The sequence below is a fragment of the Hyla sarda genome, chromosome 4 (assembly GCF_029499605.1).
Source record: "Hyla sarda isolate aHylSar1 chromosome 4, aHylSar1.hap1, whole genome shotgun sequence".
NCBI classification, from domain to species: domain Eukaryota; kingdom Metazoa; phylum Chordata; class Amphibia; order Anura; family Hylidae; genus Hyla; species Hyla sarda.
The window spans coordinates 87,749,681-87,775,199 of NC_079192.1; the positions used below are offsets into that span (position 1 = coordinate 87,749,681).

The following is a 25,519-nucleotide window of genomic DNA, read 5'->3' on the forward strand; positions in this document are numbered from 1 at the left end:
TTTGGCTGTCTGGGCATGCTGCGGATTGTAGTTTTGCAACAGCTGGAGGCACCCTGGTTGGGAAACACTGACCCTGCGTGAGTGATATGGTGTCAGGCTGCCTCCCTAGGTAATCGTAAATTTTCTCAGGGGCCCATATGGGTATATCGTGCAGCCCTAGCTTAATTTGTTTGGGTTAAAATATTCTACATGCAATCTATTTTTTTGTTGCTGTATTTCTATGAAAAAATATATTTATTTATATTATACACACACACAAAAAAAAAAAATTAAAAAAAATAAAGTTAACAAAACAGATTGCCCAACCCACATACACAAACATTCACGTGCTGCTATGTACACACATCTCACAGGATCGTACATAAATGGTGTGATGTGATGAGTAATATCAGATATATGAAGTCTGGCCTCTTTATAATGTCACACCCTACATGACAATGTAACCACCACAGCTAAAAATACACTGATCTCTATCATCCTCAACCCACTGACGTAAACTAGGTATGTGCCAGGGAAATACTGCATGACAAGCAGTTCACAGCGAACATGCAAAGCACCACTGAATTTTTCCAGTTTTATTTTTTCACCCGGCTCCATTGTGGCTCGCCCAGATGAAAAAAGTTTTCCTTATGATAGGTTATCAATATCACGTTGGTGAGGGTCTGACTGTGGGTGGGCACTGCACCCACTGTATTATTTACCAGACACAGCACCATATGTTTTGTAGTGGCTGCACTTGGTACTGCAGCTATGTCCCCATTCAGTCAAGAAAACTGAATAGGTCACAGTTGCAGTACCAGGCACAGCCACTACAAAGTGTATAGAGCTGTGTCTGGTAAACAATGAAGAGGCTGCAGTGCTTGGTCCTGTCTATCAGTTGATCGGTGGGGTTACCGATTTCCGAAGAGGTCATCAGTATCGGAGGATAAGGCCATGTACACTATGGAAAACCACCCAAACAGAATTTTACTTGCAGCAGAATCCCATTGTTGTCAATGGGATCCTGCTGCTCTGTGCACATTTCGGAAGTTTTATGGTAATAGAACTTTCAAAGAAATGAACATGTTAATTCTTTTGGCAGAATCCACTAGTGGAATTCCACTGGTCAATGGGCCGGCACTTGTTTCCGCTGTATAATTCCATGCGAAATGAAAGCCAATTCCGGGTTGAGTCTATGGCCATGTTCACACGGCAGAATTTCTGAGGAGAATTGCACAGGAATATTCCGCTTGAGAATTCCACTGCAGCAGAGTACCATTGATTTCAAAGGGATTTTGCTGCACTGCGCACACTGTATTTTCCCAATTCTGGGAAATCCTGATTCCAGGGTTCACAGAAAGAATAGTGATGTCTATCCTTTCTGTGGATTCCACTCGGAAATGCATTGCAGTCTGTGAGGGCACATTTCAGAGTGGTTCTAGTGGTGGCATGTTCTGCCGGCGCCCACTGTCTCTGGAATCTCTGCCTGGAAATTATAGCCTTAAAAAGCAGAATGCCGCTCATAACTCCGGAGTTTATATTGGTTCTTCAATGGGTACTCCGCCGTAAAACATCTTATCCCATATCCAAAAGGATAGGAGATAAGATGTCTGGTGGGAGTCCCGCCACTGGGAACCTCCACGATCTCCGGCACAGTACCCCAGTCATCAGTATTATTATTATTATTATATATTTTATTATTATTAATAATTTATTATATATTATTAATATAATAATATAATAATAATTTTATTATTATTATCTTGTTTTGTAGTCTTGACCATATGGTGCTCACAACTGATAAGAGCTAGTTGTAACTAGGAGCAGCTTGCCTGCGGAGAAATGTATAATGTGGTCATATTAAGCTATCAGAGAACCGCTTACACCGATACACTGTAGCAATTTCCAGCTGTGTGAAAGCAGAACTCCAGCTGTATACAAAAGTATTAGAAAGCTGGATAAATGTTCGCAGCGAGAATTGCCAGCTCTGTATACAGTGCAGACCCCTACAAAAGTGCTGCTGCCAGAAATTCGCTGACTAGCTGCCCAGCTCTAAAGAGAAGCGTCCAGAGAACATAGAGGTAGACACAGGCAATACAGTATAGCATGCGCCGGAGCAAAAAAGCTCAAGCACTGGAATACAGTGAGGTTAGATTAAAATTTATACATGTGGAAGTAGTCTCTAAAATAAACCGGGTCCATAAGCTATACGTGAGGATGGGGAGCTGCCAACAGTGGTCCTTATGGCAGTGTTTTTCAAACAATGTGTCTCCAGCTGTTGCAAAACTACAACTTCCAGCATGGCCGGACAGCCGAAGGCTGTCCGGCCATGCTGGGGGTTGTAGTTTTTCAACAGCTGGAGACACACTGTTTGAAAAACACTGCCATAAGGACTTGGGCAGCTTATGTGTTACATGTTGCAGAGATGTATCAACCAAACTGACCAATATACCCCAAAAAGCACTAGACAGATTATGCAAAAATAAATCACACTTTATTAAAAATACAATCAAAATGGATTATGTAAAAACAGCACCCTCCCTGCCCCACAGAATCACACTGCACGGCAGGGGGGGGAAGAGTAAATGATGAACAATTGACTCTAATTCGCATAAATGCCACTCCTGGCTATGATAGGGTAGAATGTGCATGGAATGAAGGACAAAGATACATAAGAATTCATTTAAACAGTGACAAAAGTGGCCTAACAGACCATGCAAACCTGAAAAAGGAAGAAAAAACAAAAAACAGGTACCTACTAAAATCACCTTATGGTGGATAACCCCTTTAAATTTTGCAGTACTGTGTGGGGGCACTAAAAGTGCATGATACTATGTTTGGGGGCACGAAAGGAGACACACTGTGTGGGAGCCACTAAGGGGACTATTATTGGGGACATGTTAAGAACACAGTATTTTGTCCCCTAAGGGGTTATGTGGGTAACACAAATTATTAGCAGAATACTCATTGCAGTATATGCGCACACTCCCCAATATTTATTCCAGGCGCCAAATCAGATTTTCATAGCGCTGTGGGAGACTGGAAGTCTCACTGTACATCTGGTGACGACACTACAACTCTTTATAACGTGTACAAGCAGGAGCAATATGCTTTTACAGTATTTCTTAATTTTTTTTATTATTATTTTTATGACTTGCCGTCTACCCAAGGCCAGCCCTGAATGCAGCCACGATATGTCTACCCGTTCTCTATATCTGGTCCAATAATGTGGACTCAAAACTGCTGACAGATTCCCCTTAAGGGTGCGTTCACACGCTATTACTAGCAGCGGGTTTCCCGTTGCGAGTTACGCTACCATTGATTTAAAATCGGTCCACAGACAGTCCGCAATAGTGTCAGATTTGCGGACTGTCCGCAGACCCATTCAAATGAATGGTAAGGTAACTCTGAGTGCGTTTCCCGCAGCTGGAAACCCGCTGCTAGTTACTAGCGTGTGAACGCACCCTAAAAAGGAGTACAGGATTTCGTGCTGAACGCAGTACTGAGGTCCTAATGTCTGGACCACACCTGAGCCAACCTAAGGCCGGGTTCACACTACAGAATTTCTGGCCAGAACTTTGGTCGGAAATTCCTTTTGGTTAACCCAGTTACATTGCGCAGAATTTCCACCCAAAAATTCCAATCTAAAAAATCCGGCTGAATATTGAACTTGAACAATGTTCTGGCCAAATACGCGCCGCAGACACTGCTGTCTATTGAGATGCCAATGTCCGTGCGGTCCCAGCACTGACTGATTTAGTCCGCGTTGGCCACACTTGGAATCTCTAGACTGGATTTCTGTAGTGTGAGCCAAAATGTACAGTGTCTAAAATTACCCACAGAAATAAAAAATAATGTATTGGCCTACTAAAATATAAGACCAACGGTCAAGTATTCTAGTAGGTGTCTGGTCATCTAGGGGTTACACAGCGGCTTCCATCATGAAGGTGACTGCAGAGCTGGTGATAAGATGTTCTAGATGCCAGGCTTGTTTTCGCACAGTATATGGATGTAGTCTGGTTGGAATGTCTGGGGGAGGTGCCCATAACCAAACATTGACATTCAATGAGCGAAAGGAAAGATAAGCCTCTCAGGGTTACTGGAAAACAGCTTACAGACTCAGCTCTAAGTCCAAAAAGCTGTCTAGAAAGGTCAATTCAAATGTCTAATTTAATAAACAATGGCTCACATAAGGAGCTGGACTAAGTGCTCACAAACACCTGATCCGGGCTACAGAATGGGGTTTCATAGATGTATTCTAGAAACTTAGGACTAGATGGAAATCACATTGGGAACTCCCATGGTTTATTTTGTGTCAGTTCATTGCAGCGGTTTCTTCTCCTAGAGATAATCCAAAAATCTACAGAAAAAGGAGGTCTAAGAAGGACCATGATGGTCCCACTGGAAACAGGACTAGGGGTGAAGAAGGCCTAATAAATAGACTCAGGTCATGGATTGAAGTTATATGCTGCCATGACAATATTCTCTTTCCAAGTACTGTAGTCTTGTCATAGGGACACTATGGGTACAAATCAATAATAAATAAATATAAATATAAGCTACTGTAAAGAAAGCCTATCACCCACACAAAAAAAAAAAGCCATTTAATATATATTAAGTAAAGAATATTTTGCGCAATCTTCTACGTAGCAATCATTTGATGTTACAAGCCCATGTCTGAAGTTGTACTACGGGGAAAACACACGTGAAGAGTTGTCATGGGGACAGTCTGGATCTAAAGGTGGCAATACACCAAACTTTAGCAGGACCAGACAACCATCTAATGTGCATCGAGGTGTCTAAGTTTGATCTATTCCACCCAATGACCGGGAAAAGGATCGGAGGACAGATTTCCATATGCCCGATCCTTATGTTACCACAGGTAACAACTGAGAAAAGAAAGGACCTATGATGTAAAGTGTCATCATAGATACTAAGAACTTGGAGGCTTTGGTTCTGTAAATTCAAAGAAAGGTCATCAGAAACATTTTACGCCTCTTAAGAGATACATTTCATTCTTTATTTTGTCATGTTTGGGAGCAATTTCCTGTTTTACCTTTCTAAGAATACAAAGTTTATGGAAGGCTGCAAAAATACCAAAGAAGAAGCTTGAGTAAAGTAGCAGGCAGGATCTAGCAGCTATAAAACAAGTGCGCCAAGCACAAAGACGTGAAGCTCTGGATGATGTCAAGGCCAGAAGGAATGTGGTGAAACCCGTTACCTGCGTCACAAGACAGGACACTCAATTGTGTAACTGGTATCAACAACCAGCAGATACCATGAGGCGGCGCCCACTGCTGTTACTGAGCGCCTTATTATAGCTCCGTAAACACAAAGGTGTGAACACGGGTCTATTCAATGCGCAGCTTATTTATAACCCAGGCACACCTGTACACAGAACGATGAATGAAATCAAGTTATATAACAAAATGCTTTACACTGAGGCGTTTTACTATAATTAGACATGACATGATGTCTGTTCTGTACAGCAGCTTCTGTTCTATACAACTAAATTATGGTAGTTAGAAACCAATGTGAATTTCCACTGCCCAGATAAATGACTTGAATTATACTAAGTTCACACCTGTGTCGGAGGCTCCGCTGGATGGACAGCTGCATGACAGATACCAAGGGATCTCGAGACCCCGGTAACTTAAAGGGGTACTCCGCCCCTAGACATCTTAATCCCCCTATCCAAAGGATAGGGGACAAGATGTCTGATCTCAGGGGGGGGTCCCGCGATCTCTCCTACAGCACCCCCTGTCATCTGGTGCATGGAGTGAGCTTAGCTCCGTGCCTGATGACTGGCGATGCAGGGGCTGGAGGATCATGACATCAAGGCGGCGAGATCATGAAATCACGATCCTCCGGCCCCTGCATCGCCAGTCATCAGGCACGGAGCTAAGCTCACTCCATGCACCAGATGACAGGGGGTGCTGCAGGAGAGATCGTGGGGTTCTCAGAGGCGGAATCCCCGCAATCAGACATCTCATCCCCTATCCTTTGGATAGCGGATAAGCTGTCTAGGGGGCAGAGTACCCCTTTAAATGGGTTTCCATCATTTCACACAAATCTGACTGAATAAAAATATTGCAGTCTCTTTTTGACCAGTTACCCTAATAGAATCTGCGAAGAAAGCCCTAAATGGAGCTTCTGTCTCCAACATGAACAAAACCTTACTCAGGGTTCTTAAGCTAACAAGTGCAGATCGGGCTGGCCAAAAGACACTTACTTACACGCAGAGCTTGACATGATACACCAACAAGATGAAGTCTGCATGACCCTCACCCATGGTTGCCTCAGAGAAAACCAATACTTCACAACACTTGAGTCCTAAATTGTCTTCTTTAAAAAGAAAAGTAAACAAATAAGTCCACAAAATAAAATTATATATCTCTATATCCTCCTCCACATGTCTACTTTTCCTTGATCCTACCTTGTCTAATGTAACAATTTAAAAATATTTCCTATGTGTTCCAAGAGCTCGGCCACGACTCTCCTCTTCATCACTTTGCTGTATCTGGCTGTAAGCCAAGTAACTTCAGCAGGAGCCTCTCCCCTCTGCCCTGTCTGTAGTGTACATAAAGATTTTTTACACTGAAATGTGGCCAAGCTGAGGAAGAAAAAATAAAAATTTAAAAAGAAAAAACCCAAAAAAGGAGGCTGGTCCTGCTGTGCAGCATTTCTTGGTCTCTTTTTCTGTAAAAGCGATTGACTGGTTGATTGACTGACACCGGGAAGTGCTGATCAGGGGACAGAGGCAGGAGGAGCAGGCTAGGTAATACGGACAGAGGCAGGAGGAGCAGGCTAGGTAATACGGACAGAGGCAGGAGGAGCAGGCTAGGTAATACGGACAGAGGCAGGAGGAGCAGGCTAGGTAATACCGACAGAGGCAGGAGGAGCAGGCTAGGTAATACCGACAGAGGCAGGAGGAGCAGGCTAGGTAATACCGACAGAGGCAGGAGGAGCAGGCTAGGTAATACCGACAGAGGCAGGAGGAGCAGGCTAGGTAATACCGACAGAGGCAGGAGGAGCAGGCTAGGTAATACCGACAGAGGCAGGAGGAGCAGGCTAGGTAATACCGACAGAGGCAGGAGGAGCAGGCTAGGTAATACGGACAGAGGCAGGAGGAGCAGGCTAGGTAATACGGACAGAGGCAGGAGGAGCAGGCTAGGTAATACGGACAGAGGCAGGAGGAGCAGGCTAGGTAATACCGACAGAGGCAGGAGGAGCAGGCTAGGTAATACGGACAGAGGCAGGAGGAGCAGGCTAGGTAATACGGACAGAGGCAGGAGGAGCAGGCTAGGTAATACGGACAGAGGCAGGAGGAGCAGGCTAGGTAATACGGACAGAGGCAGGAGGAGCAGGCTAGGTAATACGGACAGAGGCAGGAGGAGCAGGCTAGGTAATACGGACAGAGGCAGGAGGAGCAGGCTAGGTAATACCGACAGAGGCAGGAGGAGCAGGCTAGGTAATACCGACAGAGGCAGGAGGAGCAGGCTAGGTAATACCGACAGAGGCAGGAGGAGCAGGCTAGGTAATACCGACAGAGGCAGGAGGAGCAGGCTAGGTAATACCGACAGAGGCAGGAGGAGCAGGCTAGGTAATACGGACAGAGGCAGGAGGAGCAGGCTAGGTAATACGGACAGAGGCAGGAGGAGCAGGCTAGGTAATACGGACAGAGGCAGGAGGAGCAGGCTAGGTAATACCGACAGAGGCAGGAGGAGCAGGCTAGGTAATACGGACAGAGGCAGGAGGAGCAGGCTAGGTAATACCGACAGAGGCAGGAGGAGCAGGCTAGGTAATACGGACAGAGGCAGGAGGAGCAGGCTAGGTAATACGGACAGAGGCAGGAGGAGCAGGCTAGGTAATACGGACAGAGGCAGGAGGAGCAGGCTAGGTAATACGGACAGAGGCAGGAGGAGCAGGCTAGGTAATACACAATTTTTCTCCAGCTAAAAGAGGAACAGATCTCTTATGTTGTCTACAGGATTTCTGCAGGAATGTCAGAAACCTGAACGCCGTGTAGGTAGATGTATCTTGTGTTACCCTTCTTTCTAGGTTCCGTGCTCCTTGTAGCTTCATCCTGTTCATTTGCATGAGCCCACACAACAATGTAAGGCTTGTCCGTGGGATGTGTTAGCTCAATTATGTCAATGGGGCCGAGATGTAACATTGCACACAACCTATGAACAGGTGCTACTGTTTGCTTTATTAAAAAAAAAAAAAAAAATGTAAAAATTAGGAAAACCCCTTTAAAACCTTAATATAAAATTACCAGCTGTCTATTTTATGCAGTCACCCTTTACCCTCTTCTAAATCTTCCCACTTACTGCACGTAATAGGTGACTCACGCAGCCATGTTGTGCTCAGTACGTACAGTCACACTGGGCGTGGTAGAGAGGTAATGGTTACACAAGGCGGGATCCCAACATCCACACCAGTAGTTCTTCCCAGTCACCGTACAACTAGGTATATAAAAAGACTGACTGTATGTGGCCGATACGAATTCTTAAGGTCTGGCTCATATGGGAATTAGAGTATATTAGAAAATGGTAGGATTTAGTGCCTTATAAAATGTAGGTGTTTATTTACATGCACATTATTAGTGGACATTATTATGTACAACAGTGGTTGTCACCAGAACCAGAGTAGTTACCCACAGATCCTGGGCAACAACCTGAACCAATATGAGGGCTGCATAACCAACAAGCAAGATTAATCACCAGTGACTCCCATATAGGTTCTACCCCTTCTCCCCTCCCCTACTATTGAAACAAGTGATACTCATACTGTAGAGAACTTGAGGACTGGTTCTTTGCTTCTTCTACATACTGGTTTCTGCCATTATACTTTTTTGCCCTACTGGCACGTGCAATAAACTAAAACAGATGAAAGTCAGTAACCTCCATTTTTTGAGGAGACCGATGTAGGGGACATAGTTGACAACCTGATGGAGTGGGTGGAGGGGTATCATGTCTGACAGTACACGCAGCTCTTGATAAGACACTAGAGGATATAGGCTTGAATGTTTATCAAACAGGAAATGTAGCGCCCTAAATATAGTGTCCTTACAGAATACCATCTCATGTAGACCATAGAAAGAACACACTGACCATACTTTATGGGCACTGTTACAGAATGACACTCCTGTGTCCAGGACTCTGCTCAGACGGCTACTCTGCACCGTGTCCGCCTTAAGAGGATTAAAGGTTTCATTCCTAACAAGTTGCCTTTTCACATCAGATTAAGGTTCTGCCTGCTTTGGAACATTCTGTTCAGTAAACTTCACTTCATCACAGGGGTACTCTGGTAGAAAACTTATTTTTTTTAATCAACTGGTGCCAGAAAATTAAACAGATGTGTAAATTACTTCTGTTTAAAAATCTTAATCCTTCCAGTACTTATCAACTTATCAGCTGCTGTATGCTCCAGGGGAAGTTGTGTAGTTTTTTCCAGTCTGACCACAGTGCTCTCTGCTGACACCTCTGTCCATCTCAGGAACTGTCTGGAGCAGGAGAGGTTTGCTATTGGGATTTCTTCCTGGTCTGGACAGTTCCTGGCACGGACAGAGGTGTCAGAAGAGAGCACTGTGGTCAGACAGCAAAGTAATTAAAGACATTAAAGAAAAAAGAACTTGCTCTGTAGCATACAGCAGCAGATAAGTACTGGAAGAATTAAGATTTTTAAATAGAAGTAATTTAAACATGTTTAAAGGGGTACTCCACTGGCCAGCGTTCGGAAAAAAATGTTCCAAATGCTGTTTTCGCCCTGCGGGGGTCGGCCATGCCCCACGTGATGTCATGGTCACGACCCCTCAATGCAAGTCTATGGGAGGGGGCACCCCCTGAATGCTAGAGGACAATTACATACCAGCTTCAATCCTTAGCAGAAGAAGCTGACTAGTCAAGGAGGTACAAGCATTATAGACTATTGCAGTGCAGTTCGTATTTTAACCAAGGAGAGAAAAAAAATAAAGGCTGTCCGGGCATGCTGAGATTTGGAGTTTTGTAGCAGCTGGAGGCACACTGGTTTGGAAACACTGCTACACAATGAATAAGTGGTTTCTTACATAAAATTGGTTAATCCTTTTGAGCAGAAGACTTCCATGTTATCTGTCTGAGTTCTTTTGTGGTTTCTGTCTACTCAAACCCATGATTTAATAATGTCGTGATCGGGTTACCCCTCTGCACCTGCTATATTCACCCACCCTTCAGGTAACTCTAGACGCCAAATAGAAGCCACTTCATGTCTCTGTGCAGACATAAGAAATATAGGTCTCTGGATATATAACATACACTCCAGGCACGTGCCCACATCTGAGGGGATAAGGAGATTACACATTAACCACCCTGCAGGGAGCAGGAAGCCTCAGTAAATACATATATTGACCTTCTATTGTTTGCGGACACAGTGTTGTCATTTCCCCTTCGTTCTTTTCATACTACATAGTGTACAGAAACTAAAACATTTCTCTAAAGGCTTGGGGTTCCGTCAAGAACTGCAGGCAGGGGTTCCGTGGTATCAGCAGGAGAATTTTTTTTTTTTTTTAAATCTCCCACCCTGGCCTGCGCATCACGGCAGTGTGGGGGGGGGTTCTGAAGGAACCCTGAGTGCACATTTTGTGTACGTGCACACTGCACACACAGCGCCCCCCTCCACCCTGCATCACCGTGAGTGAGTCACAGGCGCGCAGGCCGGGAGTGGTTGAATGCAATGGGGTTAGTGCACCGGATTGTTCCCGGCCGGCCTGATGTTACCCGGCCCGCCGCAGAGGGACGGCTCAGCTCAATTAAGGTAGTGCACCCTCTCCCCTATGTCACCCCTGTCCACCCCCCTTTGTCACACCTGTTACCCCCTTTCACCCTTGTCCACTTTCCGGTCATCCATGTCCACCCGTCACCCATGTTCACCACCCCTCTGTCACCCCCTTTAACCCTTTCCGCCCCAGTCACCCATGTTCACCACCCCCCTATCACCAATGTTCAACCCCCACTATTTACCCTTCTGTCCCTTTGTCGCTCCTGTCCACCCCTCTTTAACCCCTACACCCCCTGTCATCCATGTACACCACTCTGTCACCCCCAACACCCCTCTGTCACCCCCGTCACTCATACACTCTTCTACAACCATCTGTCACCCTGTACTCTGTCACCCCTGTACACCCAACACCCCTCTGTCTCCCATATGTACCTTCCTGCACCATTGTTACCCCTTTACACCTATACGCCCCAGTATTCCTCCTCACTTCTAAAAAGGGGAATCTGGAGGCTGATGCTGGTAAAGTGTGGAGCCTAATAGGTTTGTTTTGCAAGTTTAACGGTGAAGGCTGGAAGAAATTGACGGCGCAGACCAGATGGAGAAGAGAAGGAAACTACGCTGATTTTAGAAGACATCACGTGTGAGTTTCTGTATAAAGCAGCACTGTAATTGTACATTTTTTTTCTCTCTCTTTTGCTCGTCAACTTCGGTAGGGGTTCCCCGTGAATTTTTTTTTCTTCCCCCAAAGGCTTCGCCGAGACTGAAAAGGTTGGCCACAACAACCAGAAAACGTATTCTCTCTTGTTACAAAAAGACACCACACACCCTGGTTCTCTATGGAAGAATAAATGTCTGCAACACATCCAAAGTACAAGAAGGATGAAGCTTCTGAACAATGGTCCATTCATTGTCTAAAGGACTGCCAAAGCACCCCTTTGAAAAAAGGTCCCAGCAATTGGATCCCCAGAGATCAAACATTTCCAGTCCAGTGAAAGAGAGCACCCCCATGATCGTACTCATTACAGAAACCAGTATGGCCAGTCAGTCAAGTATAATGGATGAGGCTTCAAGCATGCAGACTGTCCAGCACTGCTGTCATACACTATAATTCCCAGAGAGGAATGTGATCACTCAGTGATGACAAATATTTCCGGGTAATACCCACTTGGATTCTTAAAATAAAGGAGATTTTCTAAACTATAATAAATGCATTTCATCAATAGTTTGCTTGCCAACTCCGGAACATTGACTTTCCACCATTGTACAAGAGTGTTTTAGGCTCTAGATATTTTGGAGTTTTACATTTCATCATGAACTGGCAGAATGTAGATGACGCACAGTCACACCCGTCACCTGAAACATTGCCCTGGGAAGAATCACTGTATAGTCAGCATCTTCTATTGCATTCATAATTACTATTAATGACAGCAAAGTATCAAATAAAATGACAGGATCTCAATCCACTTCCAACTCTAAAAGACTGGCAGCCCATGAAGAGTGGCACAAATTCTACTGGCAGAGAGCAACCATACAACCTATACCTGGGGTTATGCCACTGAATGCATGACCTCCTTGCTTCCCAATGCATAAAAGTAAAGATGAGCGAAGTTACAGCGAAGTAAGTGGATTCAGCACAAACTTCTCGGCTCGGCGGTTGCTGACTTTAGCCTGCATAAATTAGTTCAGCTTTCAGGTGCTCCGGTGGGCTGGAAAAAGGTGAATACAGTCCTAAGAAAGAGTCTCCTAGGACTGTATCCACCTTTTCCAGCCCACCGGAGCACCTGAAAGCTGAACTCATTTATGCAGGCTAAAGTCATCAACTGCCGAGCCGTGACATTTGTGCTGAATCGAATTACTGTAACTTCACTCATCTCTACATAAAAGTAATATATACAGGCCAAGAATGTGCAGATTCAGTCAAAGCCATGGTATTAAAAATTTGTATAAAAATACATGCCAGTGGAGATGATCTGCACCCACAAGTATCATGCATTGTTTGGTGTTGCACTAAAAGTCGTTCACCCTTATACTGATCAGCACTGCCCGCTGTGAAGGGATCAGCAGCATACTTCTATTGGTGAGGGGTGAAGGAGTAAGGCTGGGTACACGCTGCGGAAGCTCTGGGCTGAATTTCTGCCAGAGATCGAGCTGTCGGCACTAGGACCACGCGGATTGCATTGCCGTCCCCATAGATGGCAATGCATTTCTGGGTGGATCTTTTGGGAGGTCTCCTCAGAAATGCATTGACACCTATGGGCACGGCAATGCAGTCCGCGTGGTTCTAGTGCCGCCGGCTTGATCTCCGGCAGAAATTCTGCCCAGAGATTCCAGAGTGTGAACCCAGCCTAAGGGACTGTTCAAACGGCAGAATTTCCGCTAGCGGAATTCCACCTGGAATTAAAGCTCATGTAGAATTATATGGGATTCTGCACTCCCATTCACACTTCTGAATTTCTGCTTATGGAATCTCACAAGCAGGAATTCGGAAGTGTGAATGGGAGTGCAGATTCCCATAGAAGTCTATGGGCTTTAATTTCAGGTGGAATTCCACTAGCAGAAATTCTGCCGTGTGAACAGACCCTAAGGCTGGGTTTATACTGCGGAATCTCCGGGCAGAAAATTTCCGTCCTGAGATTCTGAGTGCGGCCATGGCCAATTGAATCAATAGGTGCTAGGACTGTGCAGACAATGCAGTCTCCTATAGACTGCAATGCAATTCCACGAGTATTTCCGTCTGAAGAATGAGCAACGCCATTCTTCAGGCAGACATTTTCAAGCAGATTTTCTGTTCATAAATTCCGTTTCACAAATTCCTAAGTGTGAATTTGTGAACGGTAACCCATTGACTATACTATGCTATACATTTTAGTAAGTGGGATTTCTGCCTGCAATTTCAAAGCGGAATTACAGGTGGAAATTCTGTAGTGTGAACCTAGTCTTACAGTCATTAATGCTTCCTAGAGCAGGATTTCTTATCGCCAGTCCTCAAGTTTCCAACAGGTCACGTTTGTAGAATTTCCTTTGTAGAGTTGAGTGAATCTGCAGTAAGATTCCCCAAATCCAGATCTAATAATTCAGCCATTGATTTGCTTAGTCTAAAAGGCAGCCATTCTTCTTTCCAAGTGTTCTGGTTCCTGGGAGAAGTCTGAAATGGGACTCTGAACTGTATCATTCCAGACTTCTCCAGTAAGTTGGAACAGAATTTAGCATGGAAAACACCTTTTTCAAGACCAAGTCTGGGTTCACATTTTTTCTTTTTAAATGGGCACTGTCACTTTAAGAAACTTGTAACATATCTTAGCGACAAGTCAAAAGTTTTGATTGGTCGACGTCTGAGTGTTTAGACTGCAACCGATAGCTAAAACCAGCTGGGAGAAGAGTGTGCTAAGCAAGACAAACTTCTAATGGAAGACTATGGGATTGTCTCAGTCAGCTGCATTTTTCCTTCTGCTCCTTCTTACAATTGGTTGACCCCGACCAATCAAAACTTGACTTTTTTTAAGTGACAGGAACACTTTAATGTATACATTTTATACTCTTGAAAGAGTTTAAAACTTGATCCCCAACTTGTGGGACTATAGCTGTTGTAAAACTATGACTCCCAGTTTGCCCAGACAGCCTTCGGACTACAACTTCCAGCATGCCTGGACAACCAAAGTCATTAGTTGGGGCTCTTTATGACCTTCACATGCCCTGACTGAGTATTGAAGTGATCCCCAACCTTTGGCCCCCCAGCTGTTGGCTGTCTAGACATGGGGGAAGCCTGGTCTACAGCAACCAATCAGACTGCTTCTTTCATTTCTTAGTGACTCTGGGGAATGAGAGCTGAGCCCTGATTGGTTGACTTCACCCACATGGTATTGCTATGACATTGGGAGGCTGCCGATACTTACTGGACCTTCCTGCGGTTCTTGGTCTGGTGCAGGTCCCAGAGGTTGAGGTCCAGCTGTCCCAGGAACTTGTCCATCCCGACCAGGGCCCGGTGCATGACGATGATGTGCACGGTGCAGCGCTCCTGGTTGTTCTTATGCAGGAGGGGCACCTCGAAGCTGGCTTCCTCCTTCCATACCGGAGCCAGGCTCTTCTCGGCCACGGTGGTCGAGTACTTCTCCTTCCCCAGCTGGATGATGGCGTAGGCATCATTGGTCCCCGCTTTGCCCTTTGACCTCAGCGCTTTGGCTTGTAGGACGGTGACTTGGACGTGTGTGGGGAACCAGGTCTGTGACTGCTGAGCTAGAGACATGATACCTGCCGCTTTACTGAGTGCGGAGCGGGGCGGCGACTGTTCTATTATAAAGTATCTACAGGTGGGCGGGGTCTCCCGGGAGACGTGACCTCCTCCACCTCACCCTGACAACCTGCTGCCTGCGGCATCCCGCGGTCGCTTAGTTACGGCCGCCATCACGTGGTCGAGCCGCCGGCCAATTAGGATGGGCGCGCGGGCTCTCGCTCAGAACAACTTGTCCTGAAGCAACTTTATTAACAAGCGGTCAAAACTCCTGTAAAATAAAGTTTATTAGTTTTCCATGTATATCAGGGCACCGTGTAATTTGGTGTCCTGGCACTGTTTGCCCCAAATTTTATTTAGTGCACAAAGTGATAGGGGGAGATTTATCAAAACCTGTGCAGAGGAAGAGTGGTGCAGTTGCCCATAGCAACCTATCAGCTGATTGGTTGCTATGGGCAACTGCACCACTCTTCCTCTGCACAGGTTTTGATAAATCTCCCCCATAGTGTTTATTTCATCTATTAGACCCATAATACTATTTGTGGTCCTAATATGAGTGTATAAAAAAGGGGTTTGCCCAAAAAACACGCTCCTTCACCTATCCACAGCATAGAGCAGTGGTCTCCAGACTGTGGACCTCCAGCTTTTGCAAAACTACAACTCCCAGCATGCCTGGACAGCCAACGGCTGTCCGGGCATGCTGGGAGTTGTAGTTTTGCAAAAGCTGAAGGCCTGGTGGCTGTTTGGTCATGCTGGGAGTTGTAGTTTTGCAAAAGCTGGAGTCCTGATGGCTGTTTGGTCATGCTGGGAGTTGTAGTTTTGACACAGCTGGAGGTGTGTTGGCTTTTAGGGTATGCTGGGAGTTGTAGTTATGCAACAGACTGTGGTGTGTTGGCTTTCGGGCATGCTGAGAGTTGTAGTTTTGCAAAAGCTGGAGGTGTGCTGGCTTTTTGGGCATGCTGGGAGTTGTAGTTTCGCAACAGCTGAAGGTCTCTTGGCTTTTGGGGCATGCTGGAAGTTGTAGTTTTGTAACAGCCGGAGGTACGATGGCTGTCAGGGCATGCTGGGAGTTGTACAATTCAGAGACCACTGGCATAGGGAAACCAGATACAAGAATGGCGGTCCAGTGTCCCCTCCCTGGCTGCATGGAGCAACAGCATGTATGTGCAATCACCATCATACCTGTTTAACCAGGGTGACGATGCTCCAAGATCCCATTTTCACAATTGGTGAGGGTCCCAGTGGATGGACAGTTTTTTGTTGCAAATTTATAATAGTAATTCTGTCTCCATGCTGGTTCCATGCTGGTTGTAGTGAGGAGCCAAGCAGGAGGACATCTCTGGTCAGACATGCTGAGTCTCCACCTGGGCCTGCCTGAGTGTAATGGCAAAGATGGGCGTCATGTGGGACACATAATGATGTCTGCCTGGCACAGGCTGCACTGTGGATAATTGAGCAGCCCATACTAGGCAGCATACAGGGGAGCATGCAGTCACTCTTAGTAGGGGGAACAATGAGAGGTGGGTAGATTTTTAGTTTTGACTTTGGGGGCCAAAAAGGAGGCAATGTTACCTGCAGGTGGCACTGAAAGGGGCTCTTTTACTTTGTGGGCATGGTTGGAAGCAATTTTAACTGCAGGGGGGGGGCAATGTTAACAATGTAGGGGCATAGGAGGAGGCAGAATTAGTGTGGGGAGCACATAAAGGCATAGTAACGAGTCATAGAAGTTAGCTTCAGAATATGGGAGACACAGAAGAGGGTCTAAATTAGTATGGAATAGAAAGGGGCTAAAGTGCAGTTTTTCCCCAAATTTACCATTTTTACAAAGGGTAATGGGAGAAAATGCCCCCCAAAATTTGTAACCCCATCTCTTCTGAGTATGGAAATACCCCATGTGTGGATGTAAAATTCTCTGCGGGCGAACTACAATGCTCAGAAGAGAAGGAGCACCATTGATCTTTTGGAAAGAGAATTCGTTTGGAATGGTAGTCAGGGGCCATGTGCGTTTACAAAGCCCCCCGTGGTGCCAGAACAGTGGACCCCCCCCCCACATGTGACCCCATTTTGGAAACTACACCCCTCACAGAATTTAATAAGGGGTGCAGTGAGTATTTACACCCCACTGGCGTTTGACAGATCTTTGGAACACTGGGCTGTGCAATTGAAAAATTTAATTTTTCATTTTCACGGACCACTGTTCCAAAAATCTGTCAGACACCTGTGGGGTGTAAATGCTCACTGCACCCCTTAATACATTACATGAGGGGTGTAGTTTCCAAAATCGGGTCACATGTGGGAGGGTCCATTGTTCTGGCACTATGGGGGCTTTGTAAACACATGTGGCCTTCAATTCTGGACAAATTTTCTCTTCAAAATCCCAATGGCGCTCCTTCTCTTCTGAGCATTGTAGTTTGCCCGCAGAGCACTTTACACACATATGGGGTATTTTCTTACTCAGAAGAAATGGGGTTACAAATTTTGGGGGGCTTTTTCCTATTTTCCTTTGTGAACGTGAAAAATTTAGGCTAACACCAGCATTTTAGTGAAAAAAAATCTTTTTTTTTTTCATTTTCCCATCCACATTTAATGAAATTTCGTCAAATACCTGTGGGGTGTTAAAGTTCACTATACCCCTTGTCACGTTCCGTGTGGGGTGTAGTTTCCAAAATGGGGTCACATGTCGGTATTTATGTTTTTGCGTTTATGTCAGAACCTCTGTAAAATCAGCCAGCCCTGTGCAAATCACCAATTTAGGCCTCAAATGTACATGGTACGCTCTCAATCCTGAGCCTTGTTGTGCGTCCGCAGAGCATTTTACGCCCACATCTGGGGTATTTCCGTACTCAGGAGAAATTGCGTTACAAATTTTGGGGGTCTTTTTTTCCTTTTACTGCTTGTGAAAAGAAAAAGTATGGGGCAACACCAGCATGTTAGTGTAAATTTTTTTATTTTTTTTACACTAACAGGCTAGTGTAACCCCCAACTTTTCCTTTTCATAAGGGATAAAAGGAAAAAAAGCCCCCCAAAATGTGTAGTGCAATTTCTCCCGAGTACGGAAATACCCCATATGTGGCCCTAAACTGTTTCCTTGAAATACAAAAGGGGTCCAAAATGAGAGAGCGCCATGCGCATATGAGGACTAAATTAGGGATTGCATAAGGGTGGACATAGGGGTATTCTACGCCAGTGATTCCCACAGGGTGCCTCCAGCTGTTGCTTAACTCCCAGCATGCCTGAACAGTCAGTGGCTGTACAGAAATGCTGGGAGTTGTTGTTTTGCAACAGCTGGAGGCTCCGTTTTAGAAACACTGCCGTACAATACGTTTTTCCTTTTTATTGGGGGGGGGGGGGGGGTGTAGTGTAGTGTTTTTAGGATACATTCCCACTGGCGTGTTACGGTGAGTTTCCCGCTAGGAGTTTGCGCTGCGGCGAAAAATTTGCTGCAGCCCAAACTTGAAGCAGGAAACTTACTGTAAACCTGCCCGTGTGAATGTACTCTGTACGTTCACATGGGGGGCAAACCTCCAGCTGTTTCAAAACTACAACTCCCAGCATGTACTGACAGACCGTGCATGCTGGAAATTGTGCTTTTGCAACAGCTGGAGGCACACTGGTTGGAAAACCTTCAATTAGGTTCTGTTACCTAACTCAGTATTTTCCAACCAGTGTGCCTCCAGCTGTTGCAAAACTACAACTTCCAGCATGTACTGACAGACCGTGCATTCTGGGAGATGTACTTTTGCAACAGCTGGAGGCACACTGGTTGGAAAACCTTCAGTTAGGTTCTGTTACCTAACTCAGTATTTTCCAACCAGTGTGCCTCCAGCTGTTGCAAAACTAGAACTTCCAGCATGTACTGACAGACCGTGCATTCTGGGAGATGTACTTTTGCAACAGCTGGAGGCACACTGGTTAGAAAACCTTCAGTTAGGTTCGGTTACCTAACTCAGTATTTTCCAACCAATGTGCATCCAGCTGTTGCAAAACTACAACTCCCAGCATGTACTGATCGCCGAAGGGCATGCTGGCAGATGTAGTTATGCAACAGCCTCAAGGTACTTAACTACAACTCCCAGCATGCTGTTTGGGCATGCTGGGATTTGCAGTTTTGCAACATCTGGAGGGCTACAGTTGATAGACCACTGCACAGTGATCTCCAAACTGTGACCCTCCAGATGTTGCAAAACTACAAATCCCAGCATGCCCAGACAGCAAACAGCTGTTTGGGCATGCTAGGAGTTGTAGTTTTGCAAGATCTGGAGGGATACAGTTTAAAGACCTCTGTATAATGGTCTCAAACTGCAGTCCTCCAGCTGTTGCAAAACTACATATTCCAGCTTGCCCAAACAGCTTTTTGGGCATACTAGGAGTTGTAGTTTTGCAACATCTGGAGGGCTACAGGTTAGAGACCATTATATAGTGGACTCAGACTGTAGCCCTCCAGATGTTGCTAAGCAACTTACTGGCTTCCGTAGGATCCAGGGAGTCGTCCTCTTCTGCCGCACGTCATCGCCGCCCGGCGATCACTGTCGCCCGCAGCCTCCTGGATCGGTAAGTGGATCTTCGGCGCCGGTCCCCGCCGGTTTCCCCAATCTGCTATTGGTGGTCGCGTCTAGACCACCAATAGCAGGGATAGGAGGGGTGGCACCTCTGCCACCTCACTCCTATCCCTTCAGGGGGATCGTGGGTGTCTTAGACAACCGCGATCCCCCTTATATTCCGGGTCATCATAGACCCGTATGACCCGGAATCGGCGCAAATCGCAAGTGTGAATTCACTTGCGATTTGCGCCGATCGCCGACATGGGGGGGTCTGATGACCCCCCTGGGCATTTGCGCGGGGTGCCTGCTGATAGATATCAGCAGTCAACCCGGTCCGGTCCCCGCCGCGCGCCCTTAAGTACCAGGACGCAAGGGCATATGCATGAGCCTTTCGTCCCCAACAGGTTAATGCTTCTTCCCTCTGATAATGTGATAGCCTGGGGGGTGTAGGGTATGGGGAGTCTAGCTGCGCGGTAATCAAAGGGTACTTGTTAACCCTTGCTATTCGTGAAGCCAGGGTGGGGGCTCCTCTACATAGCTTTTCCTACCGCCGCCCTTCCCAGGAACGATAGGGAGGTAGATGATAATGGGTTTGAGGTAGATAATATTAATGGATTGTCCACAACCAGTGAGCTTCTGTAAACAGCGTTAAAGGGGTATTCCAGGCAAAAACTTTTTTTTATATATCAACTGGCTCCGGAAAGTTAAACAGATTTGTAAATTACTTCTATTAAAAAATCTTAATCCTTCCAATAGTTATTAGCTTCTGAAGTTTTCTGTCTAACTGCTCAATGATGATGTCACGTCCCGGGAGCTGTGCATGATGGGAGAATATCCTCATAGGAGCTGGACAGCTCCCGGGACGTGAGTCATCAGAAAACAGTTAGACAGAAAACAGCAACTCAACTTCAGAGGCTAATAACTATTGGAAGGATTAAGATTTTTTAATAGAAGAAATTTACAAATCTGTTTAACTTTCCGGAGCCAGTTGATATATAAAAAAAAGTTTTAGCCTGGAATACCCCTTTAACTTTTACTGAAGATATTCTGTACACTTCATTAACATAACAGTCTTTTAGCATAACAACCGCTTCTTTTGGAGATTGACAATGATTGGGACTTTAGCATTAAGAGTCTTTTATGATATTGCGCTGTTCTACTGGATTTAGGGGAATTAGTTGCGGTCCAGTAGTCACGCTAGCATTAGCAGGGATTAGAATAAAACTCACGATTTTTGGTTCTGCTGAGGCCGTAGGTTTTGAGGCCTAGTGTGTCTTTGAAAGTTGCGTAGCACACCATCCTGTTAGTCCGGCATCCACGAGAGCAGCAACCCAAGAGAGCGATAATTGGACGCAGCTCCCTTATATGGGCAGGGGCTGGACTAGTGCTAATTCGTCCATACTAATGTCAATCATCATTACAGAGATTTGTGGGTAACACGTGACCCAAGGACCTCCTAAGGTCCTGCAACATACCATAGAGGTTGCTAGCATGGTCACATGACTGAAGGTCCTGCGATGCTGAACAAGGTAAGTACTATACATTTCTATACAATCTAGATATAATTATTAATATATACATTTATTAACATTACAGTTAGACTTAAGGAGAGGCGAGTAGGGGCTGTCCCACCTGAGGAACCCTACCTGAACATAGTTACTCTGACTTTGGGGACCTCTACACTAGGTACTGGATGCAATACGGTACCGGGACACCACAAACCCCCTTACTTAAGATAAGTCGGCCTCGACGTCAGTCCCCTAAGACAGAGGGACGAAATGAAGGTCGGGTACAACCTATAAAAGTACTTAACATTTTCTTTTTTGGTGTACAAACATTGGTTTGGGTAAACTCACAAGCAGGGTTGGTTAGTCCATGAATTTAGTAACAGGATGATATTATTCACATGAAATACATGCTACTTAGCATTTTCTTTTTTCTCTAGCTCACTAGACAAGTTAAATCTCACCATACATTTTTCTTTAGATTCACTAGACAATTGAAATCTCACTATACATTTGTGCCATATTAGCTACCTGTTTAGAACACTGGAAGTATATTGGCTTACCCAAGGCTCTCTACCAATAAGGGTGGCTACTAGGGTCTATTGGCTACACGCTCCTATCCCTAGAACACAACAGATAAACCTTACCTAGGTTACCTTTAATTGCGTGCATTATTTTTGAGCTCACAAGAGTATCTACTGGCCAGGCAGAACATCTCGCACACGTATAAGAGCAGAGAATTAGTGTACGTGACAGTGGCAGGAATTGGAAAAATGTCATTAGCTACAATTCCCAAGGCATTTACTTTGGTGTGAGATATATTTTTGTTTGTTTGGTGTACTAAGTTTAAGTGAGGTAAGTACACTTAAGTGATTGTTTTGGGAGTACTATGTGTTTATTACTATGTGTAAGGTCAGTCTACATACCTTAAGGGTAGTTTCCTTGAGTGGACCTTTGAGAAGGTGTTAGTGATGGGTGACAAAATTGTTATTCCTCAGGGGAGCCGAGGAAGCCACCTACTAGCAACTACTACAACACCTATTATTTACATTTTTATGTACAGGTGTACAATAACCATTTACATTTAGTTACTCTAGCATGAATATTTATTAAACACTCCAACAGGGTTCAGGTGCATTCACTTGATAAGTGCAACTTTCATGGAGAATGTCACGTTGCAATTGAGGTATATACATGTAAACGTGCATGCAAGGATCAGCAGTCCACCTGCACTAAGAGTCTAAACTTTCACGGCTAGCACAGTTTAGCCGGGCACACACTTACGAATCTCCTACCTCTAGGAGTCTCTTGGTCTAAAGACCAGGCACAAAAGCTTGATGGTTACATTACAACTTGAACAGTCTTAGCATAGTCCTGCTGGGCACATTTCTTGAACTTGTTGCAAAACAGTCTGTGAAGACAAAACAAAAAAATGTTCAAAGCAGATTTAGTGTCAGCTTCAAATAAAACTCTGGCGATGTCGTCCTGCTCCTCGCCTAGAGCCTCTACCCCTCTCAGGATCACGAGCAGGCAAAGAATTAATGTGGCTCTCCCACACCACATTGGTCAGGGTAGAATGTGACTCTGAAGGATTGAGTTTAACAGTTGGTGCTGGTTGGTTCGGCCCCACCTCCTCATCAGGCGTGGGCCACAGCACATTTGTTGGTACCTGGGGGGCAGACCAAAGCTCCTTGTCGGGAGTAGGCCCATGTACTTCCGTTGGCACCCGTGGTCGAGGCCAAACCTCCTGGACAGGAGTAGGCCAGGGTACTTTGTTGTAGACAGTAGAAATTGGTTGCTGCTGTTGCAGAGAATCCTCCTCCTTGGGTACATTGGTGGAGGCATCAGGAGCAGGCCCCTTCGGCCTCAACTGGAAGGGGTCTGCTTCCCAATCATTTGAAGGAAAATACTTGAAGGGCAACTGGGTTGGAGCTGCTGGCCTGGTGACTGCGGCCGCCCACTCTCCTCGCAGCCCCCGGACGGGGGTGTATTCCACTATCTCACCCACCTCCAGGGAATGGAACTTCTTGTGTAGATATGACCTCTGTACAGCTCGCCGGTTTACGAGAATGGTATAGTCGGTGTGGCAATCAATCAGGGTACCATAACCTCTGACCTTGTCGAATTTGGCCACTGTTGCTGCGACATTCCAAGGGCTTCTCCCCTTCTCGGGGATGATCCTATCTGCGAATAAATAGTGCCTCCATCTCCTTGGTGTTCTCCTGATAGCGGTTCCTCTCCTCAAGAGGCAGATGTACATGCTTGGGGGCGTAAAGTTCTCTGTGACGGGCCTTTTTTCCATCAGGTCAGCTATTTCAGCTTCCTGGTGGGCCCTTTCTTGCTGTGCTTTAGGAACCGATGGTAGAGGTTTCCCAGGCAGGGGTTGAAGCACATCATGCATGTATTGAATAAAGTCAGGTTCATCTCAAAAGACCCCTTGGGGCAATTTGGTGAGCATGGTTGTGCATTTTGCCGGGCATTTAAGGGTATCTCTGGCTCAGGGCTGGTCGAGGAAGAGAAGGCAGCCTCAGATGGTGTACTTACTGAGGATTCCTCCGTCGGGATCTCAGCCCACGAACCCCAGGTGCGGGGGTGAGGGGACAATCTCACCGGTGATGGAGTTTCCATGTAGTTACATCGTACTGATCTGCCCCAGGAATAAAGTCATATTTACAGTTGTTTAAGTCTTTCTTCTGGACCTTTTGTGAGGGGAACAGCTTCATTGAAAAAGGTGTTTGTTGGGATCTACAGAGGAACACAATAGGTGTATTACTCAAGCCACGTTTATCAGGTACTACTACCCTCATCATCAACACTATCATTACTAAATTTTGGTTACCACAACACACTTTTTCTGACATTACAATCTACACCATTCGATCACCACAAGCCTAAATAAGCAATATACTAATATATAAAAGTAAAAATCATCTACTCTGGCACCTGATGATCAGGCAGTAGCAGAATCATGCATTCTTATCCAAGATTCATTAGAATATGCTACAATATCTAAACATTTGTTTGTATTTACAGTTCTATATTATTGTAACTATACTGCATAATGCTCTTACATACATGTGTATTTATTTATATTTTTTTCTGCTTTTAATTATGCTAAAAAAAAATCATGCCGTAGAGTCTGACAACAATGTCAGACTTAAAAGAATTCTTGACGCCCGTTATTATAACATCTTTTCTGATGAAAATCCCTGTGGGTAGAATACTACAGATAACTACTAGTTGTCTACGTTAACAATATAACAATGTGCTTAAGTGATGAATACCTGAAGTGTCACGTAGACTAAGAGACGTCATTTCATTATTGCCTATTGTGAAACTGATCAGCCTGTTCATAACCTGATGTTGTGTTCCACGCGGCTATGTAACCCTATAGGCAACAAACTGTAATGCAAATAAATACAACAAATCTGTGTATTATAACACTGTTCTATCATAAAATGGGCTTATTTTTACAGCAATTAATGTTATACTAGCTCGTCTTTAGGATTAGAGTAGATGGTTCAGCCTTCACTCCTCAAACATATCCATGAGCCTATTTAAGTGGTTGCCCTGCCTTGGACTACTTTTGGTAGAGAACCCAAGAGGGCCATTCGGGTTGGATGATGGACACTGTTGGAGAAAAAATAATAATAATTAATATGTTTTTAATTCAAGTAAAACATAATTTTTTCCAAGGCTATGTTCAGGGTTGTGCCGAATGGACCTTTAAAGGGTCGGAGCACATCTGACACCACTGGGTCCTGTTAAATGGGGTCTGTAAAAGACGGGTATTTTACAGGACATAAAGTGACTTTAGGACTGACCTGCCAAACAGTACATGCTTAGGAAGGATCCCTGCTTTTCTTTTTATTGGGGTCTAAATGGCTGTGTTGTGAGTCCACCATATTGCTGCTGCTTTCCTTTTGTGAAATTGCTATTTCCTGTTGGAGTTCCCTTCATCCAACTACAGGTCCAAGGATCCCTTGATTGTAAGTGTGAGGTCACTTTTCTCCTTTCCACACATCGACCCATTGCCATACAGTTGCCATACAGTTAGGCTCCCTTCCATATGTGCTGTGCTTGAAAGCTCCCTCTGAACACCTGGCTAGTGATTTAATGTCTTTGGTCGCACTGCAACCTGGAATACCCCTTTAGGATGTGTTCACATGCTGTAACTAGCAGCAGGTTTCCAGCTGTGGGTTACCCGCTGCGAGTTTTGCTACCATTCATTTGATTGGGTCCGTGGGCAGTCCGCAGTAGTATCAGATTTGCAGACTGTCCGCGATCCCATTTATTTAAATGGTAGAGTAACTCGCAGCAGGTTTCCCTGCTAGTTACTAGCATGTGAACGCACCCTTAAAGTGCTCAGTACCCACACACAGACATGGCCAACTGCTATACCTGAATAGACATTGATGGGGCTGATCTTCTGGTTGGGGGGGGGGGGGGAGGGGTGTGTCAGTAATTAAGATATCCCATCAATGCAGGTAAAAGCCAGAGAGGTA

General features: G+C 45.3%; 1 protein-coding gene across 1 annotated transcript in view; it reads right to left on the minus strand.

The window, feature by feature from the left end:
• Window positions 1-15,171, minus strand: part of RAB11FIP1 (RAB11 family interacting protein 1) — a 39,677-nt gene extending 24,506 nt beyond the window's left edge. Inside the window, exon 1 of the mRNA XM_056571530.1 lies at window positions 14,634-15,171. Coding sequence (XP_056427505.1) covers window positions 14,634-14,983 — 350 coding nt within the window. The 5' untranslated portion in view covers window positions 14,984-15,171. The remainder of the gene's footprint in view (window positions 1-14,633) is intronic.
• Window positions 15,172-25,519: the final 10,348 nt, after the last annotated feature.